The 12,088-nt window shown below is 41.5% G+C and overlaps 1 protein-coding gene across 12 annotated transcripts in view; it reads left to right on the top strand.

Annotated features, from left to right (window-relative positions):
• REPS2 (RALBP1 associated Eps domain containing 2) overlaps nucleotides 1–12,088 on the top strand; it is a 221,350-nt gene that overhangs the window by 74,335 nt on the left and 134,927 nt on the right. For all 12 annotated transcript variants that reach the window (XM_064573814.1, XM_064573817.1, XM_064573818.1 and 9 more), the window contains exon 5: nucleotides 2,880–2,977. In XM_064573814.1, the coding sequence (XP_064429884.1) occupies nucleotides 2,880–2,977 (98 nt within the window). The remainder of the gene's footprint in view (nucleotides 1–2,879; nucleotides 2,978–12,088) is intronic.

A 12,088-nucleotide genomic window follows, 5' to 3' on the forward strand; every position in this document is an offset into this window, starting at 1 on the left:
GTATCAATTCTAGGAATGTACTCTCTTAAGAGTATGGGCTATGATGTCAGTCTCCTGGGTCTAAAGGTAGACTTGGTGAGCCTGTGTTTCTGGCCTGTGTGACTATGGATATGTCACTTTTCTGAGCTTCAGTTTCTCTTATCTGTAAAGTGGAATAACATCTGTTTCAGAGGTTTGCTGTGTGGATCAAATAAGGACTGTTATATAAACCTCTGTGCCTAGCAGTTCCTGGCACACTGTAGGTGCTCCAATGTTGCCTAGTATTTTCTTTTGTGTTTTTAGAATCTGCTACCTGTTTTATTTCTGAAGCTCTTAAGTATTCTTGAAAGTCACCTCCTGGATATAATTCATTAGGTTGACTGCAGATGTAGAGTCTTTATTGTGCAGTTACTAGTGGTCCCTGTTCTAGTTTGACACTGAATCTCAGAGTGATGAAATCTTTAGGGTTCATTTTATACTCCTCCCTTTGGAGAAAGATGATACTTCTAGTTCCTTATTAAACCTCTCATAAGGGTATCTAAGAATTATTTCCTTTTCGTTGAATTGAACGTTCCAGGTTTTATTTGGGAGGAAGGAGAGTAGAGGCAATAAGTAGCGCCTTTTTACCTTCTGAGTTGAGATCCAACTGAGGATTGAGACAGGAGTCAGACTGATGATGGTCAGATTATCAGCTCTGGTACTGACAGAGCTGATCGGAGCACGTGTTTTAGATTTGTAACCAGATGGGCTTCATACACTCACCTTTCCAGTCACCAGCTGGTGTGGCCAACCCAGGCTTCCCACAGGAGTAGGAAGAGAAAATCTGCCGTTGAGGCCAGGCCTTTCCAAAAATGATCCCTCATGCAGATGAGTCTTTGTTCAAGCCTTACTGATGAGATATGTCTATTTCTTCTGAGGGAAGACCCTTGTAGGTAAGGGACTGGAGCCATGGGCCATATGGCTTCCTTGCATATGTGTCCTCCTTTGCAGTAGAAGCTCCCTCCCTCTGAGGGAAACCTGAAGCATGGGGGATCAGCTACCCAGGGAAAGCTCATGACCACTAGTCTCCCAACCATGGTATAGTTTACTATGGTTCAAAACTTCTGGCATTGAGAGTTTAATTCTGGCATTGGGTATTCCATCAAAATGGAATGATCTTAAAAATCCATCTTTGACTGAACTCTGCCTCTGAAACTAATAATATACTATATGTTAATTAATTGAATTTAAATAAAAAATAAAAATAAATTAATTTTAAAAATCCTAAAAAAAAAAAAAATCCTTCTTTGAAGGACACCTGTCTACCAGCTGAGACTTATCTCCTTCTTTTTTTTTAAAAAAAACGATTTTATTTATTTATTTGACAGACAGAGACATAGCGAGAGAGGGAACACAAGCAGGGGGAGTGGGAGAGGGAGAAGCAGGCTTCCCGTGGAGCAGGGAGCCCGATACGGGGCTCGAGCCCAGGACCCTGGGATCATGACCTGAGCTGAAGGCAGACGCTTAATGACTGAGCCACCCAAGCGCCCCTGAGACTTATCTTCTAAGATTTGGATTATGTGTTCTCGGGTTTGTGTCTTTTGCAGTTTATATATTTTTATTTATTCTTAGCAGGGTCTGAAAATCTATTTAATGCTTTGCTAGGTAATGATTTTTGATGTTCTAATGTATTTTAAATGTGTTATAATGTTGTGTTCCAGTCCCTTGGAGGAAATATAAAAAGCAGATGTGAGCCCAAGAGTGGTTTGCTGTTCTTACACCTCCTTTCTTTTCAAATGATCAAAGTATGCTAAGGGTGCTGCCATAACAGGCTGCCCTGCTCTCTCTACCTAATTTTATTTATAAGGAAGCTGTAGGAAGAAAGCATATTACTTCTTTTTTTTAAAGATTTTATTTAATTATTTGAGAGAGAGCGAGAGCACGAATCGGGGGGGAGGGGTAGAGAGAGGGGGAAAGGGACAAGCAGACTCCCCGCTGAGCAGGGAACCTAATGCGGAGCTCGATCCCAGGATCCTGAGATCATGACCTGAGCAGAAGTCAGATGCTTAACTGACTGAGCCACCCAGGGGCTCCAGCATTTTACTTCTTGATATACTTCCAAAAAGTTGAATTGTTAGCCAGAAATGTTAATCAAAAATGGTTTCATCATGGGTGATAATTTCTCCTTTCTGTTAGCCCTGAATACTACCTGGTTATGTTTAACTGTTTTCCTACCATATTGACAAGATCATTATGAAGTGTTCTGGAAATAAAAGGAATAAAAAAATGCATTTGTTTTTGTGGCATAAGAACTTTTCTCAAAGTCAGCAAAATTATTTTTTGTTTGGTTATTGAAAGATAAAATAAATATAAAATACATTTATTCCTTTTTGTACTTTTCTCTCCTTGGTTTTACATTCTTTCCAATAAGGAAAAGAAGACTGTGCCATTTATTTTTGAAAAATGAATGATAATGTTGATTCTTAGTGTTCAAAATGCATATTTATTTTCTTGGTGCTTTGGAAGATGGATGATGAATGCAAGACTTTTAAACCAGTGGGTATATATAGAATTTACCTGATATTTAGAATTTGAGCATTTATAACATGGCACTTTTCTGACTCTTATTATTGCTTTCAATTGCAGTTTAGATTCTTAACAATTCCACCCTTCTAATTTATTCCTAATCTCAACTTGATGTAAATATTTTCCTGTCTTTTCATGAATCAGTTGAATGTCTTTAGATTGCTTCCCTAAATTGTACCCAAGGTTGGTTTGTGCAAGGTGGCCCTATGTACATAAATTCTAATTCCTTTGCTAATTCTTCTCTGAAGAACAGACACTCTCAGTTTGAGTGTGAAGTCATAATTTTTGGGTGGAATCTTTTTGTACTGTGCTGACTTTTCCTCCTGCTTTTTCAGCTCCTTACGAAGCTAGACAGCCCCTTGTCCAGCCTGAAGGACCCTCGTCGGGGGCCCCAGGAGCCAAGCCCCCTCGGCATCAGGCTTCCCTTATTCGGGTAAGTGATGTTGTGGGGCTATGCCAGTGGGAGACTTTGGGGACATGAATTTTTGATGGGCCCTCATTTTTTTTTTTTTTTTTTGTAAGGGAGATTTAACACTGCCCCCTTATGCAAATATTGCACTTCTTGTTCTGTTGCTTATATATTTTCATAAATCTTTTTTTTTAAGTTAAGTTCTACCCCCAATATGGGGTTGAACTCATGACCCCAAGATCCAGAGTCTCATGACCTACTGACTGAGCTAGCCAGATGCCCCTGTTCTCCTACATCTTTTTTGTAATGTGTGTTTCTACCCTTTCTCAGTGTCTCTAGACTAATCCAAGCTGGTTCTTGGTCTTTTGTATGTCTAAAACGCCCTTCCACCTACATCATTAGGCACCTCTTTCAGGAGTGCTTTATTTTTTTCCAAAATAGCCTATCTTATTTCTGCCTTATTCTTTATTATTATTCATTCAGTGCATACTTAGCTGTTGCACTTTGTTTTGTGCCTCCAATCACATTGCAAGCTTTTGGAAGGCGGAGGTAGTTCTTCTGCATTCTGTCTCAGGGCCTAGTCCCTGCTGTTTGGAGGACAGTTATTTTACATGTGGCAGTAACTGCTGTTTCTTATATGTAATAGATATAAAAGGAATATTATGGCAGACGAACAAGTGATGTCTCCATTTCTCCTGGCTTAGAAAATTTCAGCTTCCCTTTCTCCAGTGTTGTCTTTTGGATAAAGAACTGTTATTATTTTCATGTCTGCAACTGTTATCTTGTGTAGTGTCTCTGAATCCTATGCTGGGGAAGTCATATTCTCAAAAAAGGGTGTGTGCTTGCTGGTGTGTGTGTCTACATGAGAGGAATTATGAAAAAACTGGGTGTACTGTTTGACCCTAAAGACAAGAGGAAGTTGGGTGGTTTGTATGACATTTTGGTTATCCAACTTAGGAAGAAGGATCACTTACGCAGTGGCAGTTCTACTCAGAATAGAAGGGTAGTGTCAGATATTCCTATAAAGAATTGGGCTGCTAGTCTCAAACAGAATAGACAAAGGCTAAGGACAGATCATGGTGTTCAATGACTACCCTCTGGGAATGGGGCAATCTCTTCGGCCCAGAACTGTGTTATGGACAGAACTTTATCTTCTAAGGTGGTAGTCTGTGTACAAAGAACTTTCTTAAGGATAATAATTTAGCCATATGCTGTGTATTTATATTTAATGCTTCCTACAACTGTAAGATCTAGGTACTGTTTTATCTGCTAGTGTAGATGAGTTAACTGTGGCCAAGAGAGGTCTAAGGTTTTATTCATAACTAGTAAGTGGCAGAACCAGAATTTGAAGCCAGGTCTGCCCAGTGTCAAAATCTGCACTTTAAAATATTTTACTATACATTAGGGTTCTATATTATAGGGAGGCTAGATTCTGGAGTTGCTACATAAACTGACTTTGGGTGTAGTAAAAAATATTCCTGATGATCCCTTACTAGTACCATATTGGAGAGCCAAGATGCCATTCTCTCCTCTGTCCAGTAGAGCTCACCTTCACCCCCAAGTTGGAACAAAGAACTCTTTATTTAGCTGAGCCCCAGATGTAGTAGTTGGCTGTGTTGTGAGAGGGCCTGTGTTATAAAAATATGTCTTTAAACATAAGAATCACACCCACTGTGGGAATGATGGTTACGTTAAGAAAGGTGTAGGGGGGACTGGGATTCATCTAGAAAATTCTCTAGGATGTGGCTGTGCATGTGTGTACAGAGTGTATCTTAGTGCCATGGAGACCTAATCCTGAATTGTTAGAATAGTGGTCAAACAAGCAGTAAATCATGAACTTTGCAGTGGTCAGGTAGGGCTTACCAGACCCTTTCTACCTAGTCCTCTGGATGGGATGCCTTGGGTTTGTACTTGGATTCATGTCCTATGACTTCTCTTCAAATCTCTGGGTCCATGTTTCCTGCTGGTAGACATGCTTCGTGGACACTTCATTCAGCTGATGTTTACTAAACACCTATTAAGTGCCAGGTACTGTGTTGAGGATACAAAAATGAGGTTTAACACTTCTAGTCCCTGCCCTCATTGAGCTTATACGCAATTGGGGGAAGTGGCCAATAATCAAAACATTGCACAGTAAATATGTCATTATGTGTTGTGAATGGAAATTACACTGCTTTGAGGATGAAAAACAACGTGTGGGGGCACAGTTATGACCTACCCTTAGCTGGTAGGGGGCAATCAAGGAAGGCTTTTATTTTTATTTTTTAAAGATTTTATTTATTTATTTGAGACAGAGAATGAGATAGAGCATGAGAGGGTCAGAGGGAGAAGCAGACTCCCTGCTGAGCAGGGAGCCCGATGTGGGACTCGATCCTGGGATTCCAGGATCATGACCTGAGCCGAAGGCAGTCGCCCAACCAACTGAGCCACCCAGGCACCCAAGGAAGGCTTTTAGTGGGGTGTCACATTTGAGTTGAAATGAGAAGGATTCATAGGTGTTAACCAGGTCAAGGGATGGGAATGGGGGGAGTAGGCAAGAAGATAGAGGGCACTGCGCTTACAGGACTAGAAAATAGTCTGTTTTCTAGTGCTTAGCATTTTATACACATCATCTTCTTTAGTGCTCGCCGCTGTGTTATGAGGTAATTCCTGTTATCTCATTTTTTTCCATGTACCAGTCATCTTTTATTGGATGTTAATTCTCAGTTAGGATATGAAAGGATTCAAGGGTGCCAGGCAAAGGTCATGGTCAGGAATGCAGAATGTGCCTCCACACTGGGCCGTCTTCAGTGGTCCTTGTAACAATGACAGTAGTTGAAAAGCACGTAAGCTGCCGGCACCATAGAAATCCCAGCGATGCCCCCACTTTCTTCACATTGACATACTTATTTATAATACTGGTTGGTAGTAACCTCTTTGAAATGCTCCAGCAGCACCTTTAGGGTGAAATCCCACATCAGTATCCAGCTTGGTAGCTCTTCTAGTTTGCCATGAGCTGCTTCTGCTTCACTGGTATGGATGAAGCCATCTTGGACTCCTGGGTGTCCCATTTATTAGATGACAAAACCTGAGGTTTAAAGACCTTATTTAATTTACCCAGAGTCACAGCTAGGAAGTGATAGGGCTGGAGTTCAAACACAGGACATATTTTCTTAGTCTGGCTCAGGAACCAGATAGATGGTGATGATATCTGGTAAGCTAAGAAGCCCTGGATGAAAAACTGGCATTGAGAGTATTAGGGAAAGATCATGAGTTCAGTGTTGGATGTTGGGATTTGAGCTTTTGGGATAGCCAAGAGGAGGTGTCAAAGAGATGGTAGGAAATATGGCTCTGGAACTTTGGGGAGAGCCAGGGCTGGACATCAGTATTTGGCAGTTGTTGGCCATTAGAAGGACTTATGGTCTGGTGCAGAAAAAAACAGATGGGTTCTTACCCAGGTCTGGCCAAACTGTGTGACCTTGGGCAAGTTTCTTCTCTTTTCTGTAACATGAATGACTTGGAATGGATTTAACAGTCCATTGGAATAATCTGCAATAGTCTGACTCCCTTAATGTTTGTTTGGCATCAGTGGAAGCCCCGCCCCTACTCCCTCCTGATTGGAGTATTGCCTTCTGTTTAAGATGAGAACAAGGGGCCTTCCTTGGGACAGCAGTTTGTGGTTTTCATGGCTGATGTGTTTTTCTTGCTTTTGTTTCTAGGTTTCCTTCTTATGCCTGTCATCTTGGTTTGGCTGAACTCCAATTCCCAGAAAGGAAAATGCCAGCCTGAATTAGTCATGTAGATGAGGGGATCTAAAGAGAAGGTTTTTGGTGGTAGGGGATTAATATGGATTGGGGCTGGTAGTAGGCTAGGCTGGGGTAACTCATTCCCATCACATTGCCACGTTAGTGTGCTGTTGGCAACCTTGCTCTCTTCTAGCTTCCTCTGTGGACTTGTATTCAAGTTGTTTCTTATGATTGGAAGGGGAGTGGCCTCTGGGTACTTAGGGAGGTTATTCAGGACCCTGGGCCAGTGCTCTTGCAGCTCATGAACTTGGCATTTTAGAGATGCTTATGCCAAATTCAGCACCCAGATATTGGCATGAATAATTTTTTTTTTGTCTAATATTTTAGAAATTTCAGGGTTTTTTTGTTTAGGGTTGGAAGTTTTTTCCCTTGAAATTTCAGATACTGAGCATATCCTAGATCAGTGAATGGTTGACAGTGATTTGTAAAGAAATACTAAGTCTTTGGGGCACCTGGGTGGCTCATTCGGTTAAGTGTCTGCCTTCACCTCAGGTCATGATCTCAGGATCCTGGGATCGAGCTCCAGTCGGGCTCCTTGCTCAGCGGGGAGTCTGCTTCTCCCTCTCCCTCTGTACCTCCTCCTGCTCGTGTTCTCTCTCTCTCAAATAAAATCTTTAAATATATATATGTACACACACATATATATATATTAGAAATACTAAGTCTTCTTTCCTGATTCATCTGTTTATCATGTGTTTATAGGTCATTTTGTGGTTTACTTTTCACAAATTATCTTAACCATCAACATTTGTAATTGGCTGGTGTAGGATTTAGAATTGTCCCTTTTGCTCCCACTATACTCCGCTGCCTCTGTTTTTGCTGCAGTTGCCAGAAACTACCTTGGGTTAAGTCCTTGTTTCATTGACCCCTTAGCAACTTTTGACACTGACCACCTTCTTGACATGCTCTCAAATTTTGGTGTACATGATGCCATCCTCTCCTGGTTTTCTTCCTGCTTTTGTGACTACTTCTTCCTAATCTTCTTTTTCCATTCTCCTACTTCCACTAGCACCTCACATGTTGGTGATGCCTGGGTCTGCTTCTCACTCTGTTCCTCTTTAGCTATATGGAAGCTTATGACCACATAGCTCCATCTGCCAGACATCCTCACTCACATGTCCCACTGTGAGTTTAAACTAACATGTCTTTCCCACAAAGCCAGCTTTCACCCTTCCATTCCTGGCTCCGTCCATCTATTAGCACGGGCCAGAATGCTAGTCTCTATATTTGGCTTGTCTCTTGGCTCTTCTGCCCACTTAGTTACCAGGTGCCGGCCATTTCATTTTCTAAATGCCTGTCTTACCTGTCCGTTATTCTGCATTTCTTTGGTTCAGACCATCTTCCTCTGTCACTGAATCTATTCTGTCAGCCTCTAACTCTTTTTCCTTGCTTCCCCTCGTGCCCTTTTCAAATCTTAAAAATACATATCTAATCACTCTACTCCCTTGATTGAGACCTGTCACTCTCTGCCTGTTGCTCTCTTCATATCGCCTACATTCCTGAACATGGCTCTCAGGGCCCTGGTGTTGCCCCTGCTTAATACTTTTTCAGCCACAGTAGCTCACTTCTCTCCCTCCGTACTCCGGCCACACAGAGCTACTGTTGTTTCCCCGATGGTCAGTGTTCTCTGTGTGGGAACCTTATTCTCCATCCTGGCTTTTGCCTTGTTTTCTCCTTTGTCTCAGTTCATGTATCCTTTTTTTCTATTGATAACATTAAGTTTGAGAATTTTCTAATATTTCTTGTAGATGTGAAATTTCCATTTTTTCATTCTTAAAAAAATGGTTCATTACTGTCTCATTTATCTGTAAGCTCAGCTAGAGGATGGCATTCAGTCTTTATTGGTTTCACATTCCAGAGGCAACTGGTATGTTTGTTTTGTACCATTCCAGGAGTATATTATACATATATAAACAAATATAGGTATTCATATATATGTATATTTGTGTATATGTGTACATATGTACATATATATATACACATACATATATAAAATATATGCAATATATTTTTATCTGACTTTAGGGAGACAGGCTTGGCAAATGAAATATCCTTCCAGGCAGATCTCAGTAGAAAAAAAATTATCTTTTATTTTAAATCAAAACATACTCACTTTTCGTACCCTAAATATACATGCTGTGATATATTCTTCTCTTTCTGGAGGGGTGAACTTAACAGCCTTCTGGGATAAATTCTAAATACTCATTTGTCTTTATTACTTCAAAGACAAAAAACTGATAAACAGAATTTAGAGAAATTCATCACTCTGCCATTTTACCTGGGGCTCTTGGCTATATTTGTGGTGGAAGCTTTTTACTAACTAGGCAGACATTGTTAGACATTGCTAGCCAGCCACCATATTAATCTAAAAGTCTGTGACTTGCAAAACATTTATTTAAATTAGTTGTCTCCTTCCCCCCCCCTCATTCTTGCTCAATTTCAATTTTTTACCATGCCCCCCGTCTCACCCAGGACTTAATTGTAGGTACTTATGGCCAGAAGCAGATTCTCTTTGCTCCTTGCCTCCCTTTGGAATGGTTCTAAATAGAAAAGAAGTGTGTAAAGGATGGTAAAAGAAACAAATACCCTGAGGTTCTGTCAGAGTGCTGTTGGCATAAGTCAGAAGAGAATGGATAGTCACTGTGATTAAGTTGTTCACTATAGTCGTTTTGATGAGAACAGGAAGAACTAGACTTTCTGGAAGGCTGTCGCTGCTCTGGGAGAACTTTTTATGGTGTGAAAGGTATCTTATGGATGGATGGGACTAGCATGCTGTGGGGTAAGGAGAGCAGAGAGTAGAGGCTGTGGCTGGAAGACGGGGATGGGATTGAATGAGGTGGCTTAGAGGTGAGTTGTGAGCAAGTTGGTGTTCTGAGTGTGGAGAAGAAAGAAGCAGGTCAACAAGTGGGGCCTACTCAGTATTGTCTGAGCCACTCTGCTTCTCTTACCTGGTTCTCAGCCCAGAGGAATGGCCTGTGTGGCAGGTCGGGCCCATAGGGGGCTCTTTCATGGTCATTTGGCCTGGGTGGGGGCTGTTTTTGTGGTTGTTTTGTTTTCTTTGAGTGGAGCCTCAGGCATTTTTCCTTCCTTGTTTTGGAATCTTTCCCCTCTCTCCTTATCTGAGAGCTGTGACCTTGCCCCGTGAAGCGCCCTGGGCGTACTTCAGCATGACGCCACTCCACATTTCCACATTTCGTTCTTGCCCTTTTTTGTGCTCCACATCTTGCAGTCAAACCAGTGGGCTCGTGAGCCACTGAAGAAGCCCACTCAGATGTTCTCCTGAGGGGCTGGAGCTGTGCAGCCACCTAACATGCTCGCCCTCTTTGCTTGGTTGCAGCAAAAGCATGCTACGGTGCTGCTGGCTTGTTTACACTGCACTGGTGTTTTTTGTTTTTGTTTTTTTTTGGATCATGGGTTGTGAACTTTCAAATACCCTTGTTCTTAAGAGCAATTAAAAATTTAAAAAATATGTCAAAAATTAAAAAGATACTAAAGGGTGCAGAATGAAAAGTGTCCCTTCTGTCCCCACCACTGGCCATCCACTTCCCTATCCTACAGACAGCTAATATGACACATTTCTTTTGTATCATTCTAGGACTATTTTACGCATATACAAGTGAATATAGGTATTCTTATATGAAATTATATGTAATAGGTGCAAAACATATAGTTCCAGCTTTTTATACATATGGTAGCATACTATATACATCTGTTACACACTTGCATATTTTACTTAGCAATAAACGTTAACAACATTCTATAGCAGTCTTCATATTTTGTTTTTTTCAAATGCATGGTATTTTATTATGTGCATCTTCCATAAATCATTTATGGATCAGCTCCTTCTGATCAGCATCTGGAACTTAGAGCATTGTTTGCATATGCATATATATATATAGAGAGAGAGAGAGAGAGCACCAGTTCTTAGAAATGGAATAATTGGATGAAGTATCTACACATTTTTATTTTATTTTTTAAAGATTTTATTTATTTATTTGAGAGAGACAGAGATAGCGAGAGAGAGCATGAGCAGGGAGGAGAGGGAGAAGCAGGCTCCCTGCTGAGCAGGGAGCCCTACGTGGGGCTTGATCCCTGGACCCTGGGATCATGACCTGAGCTGAAGGCAGACGCTTAACTGACTGAGCCACCCAGGCGCTCCTACACATTTTTATTTTTGATAGAGATTTTCAAATTGGAGACTGTACTAATTCACACATTTACCAACAATATATGAAAGTGTTTATTTTCCCATACCCATGCTAACACAATGTGCTAAAAAACTTACACCTTTGCCAATCTGATAGGTGAAAAATGATATCTCAGTGTAGTTTTTTTTTTAAGATTATTTATTTATTTGACAGAGAGAGGGTACAAGCAGGGGGAGTGGTGGGCAGAGGGAGAGGGAGAAGCAGGCTCCCCACTGAGCAGGGAGCCCGATGCAGGACTCGATCCCAGAACCCAGGGATTATGACCTGAGCTGAAGGCAGACGCTTAACCGACTGAGCCACCGACGCGCCCCTATCTAGGTGTAGTTTTAATGAACATTTTCCTTTATTTTTAATTTTTAATTTTTTAGAAGATTTTATTTATTTATTTGAGAGAGAGAGTGCTGGAGCAGGGGCAGAGGGAGAGGGAGAAGCAGGCTCCCCGCTGAGCAGGGAGCCCGATGTGGGCTCCATCCCAGAACTCTGGGATCATGACCTGAGCCGAAGGCAGACGCCCAACCGAGTGAGCCACCCAGGCACCACAACATTTCTCTTTATTAGTGAAGTGGAGTATATGACATTTGTGAGACATTTGTGTTTCCTTTTCAGTAAATAACTTCATATCCTATGCCTCTTTTTTGAGTTATCAGTGTTTTCTTACTGGTTTGTCATTCCTGCCAGTCTGAAACCAGAAGCTGGTGTCTCTTTTCCTTTGGACAAATGAGAGGCTGCAGTGTATGTGGAAAATTGCTCCTTGTGTGGTTGAGAAGAGGTCCTGGGTACCCAAGGCCCTTGTAGGAGTTTAGGGACCCCAACCTCTCTTGGTTCTGGAGCACCCTAGGCCCTCCAGCAACAGGAATTTCTTATTTATACCTTTAGGGCAGAAAGTTGAGTTACTTAGTTTATGGGTAGAGATTAGGGCTAGGAAAGTCTTCTGTTGTTAGGGATAGTGAATGTTAATACATTGTGTGTGTGTTGACCTCTTGGCATTGCTAAATTCTCTTCCTCTGACTGAAGTAGAAGAGGGTGAGGGGAGAGGGAGGAGGACGAGGAGGAGGAGGAGGAGGAGGAGGAGGAGGAAGAGGGCGGGAAGGAGTATATGGGTGTTTGTCTTGGTGTGTAACAGGAAGAACTGGTTTGATAAA

The sequence above is a fragment of the Mirounga angustirostris genome, unplaced genomic scaffold (genome assembly GCF_029215605.1).
Source record: "Mirounga angustirostris isolate CCGP_5_RB_7025 unplaced genomic scaffold, mMirAng1.0.hap1 SCAF_11, whole genome shotgun sequence".
Classification (NCBI taxonomy): Eukaryota; Metazoa; Chordata; class Mammalia; order Carnivora; family Phocidae; genus Mirounga; species Mirounga angustirostris.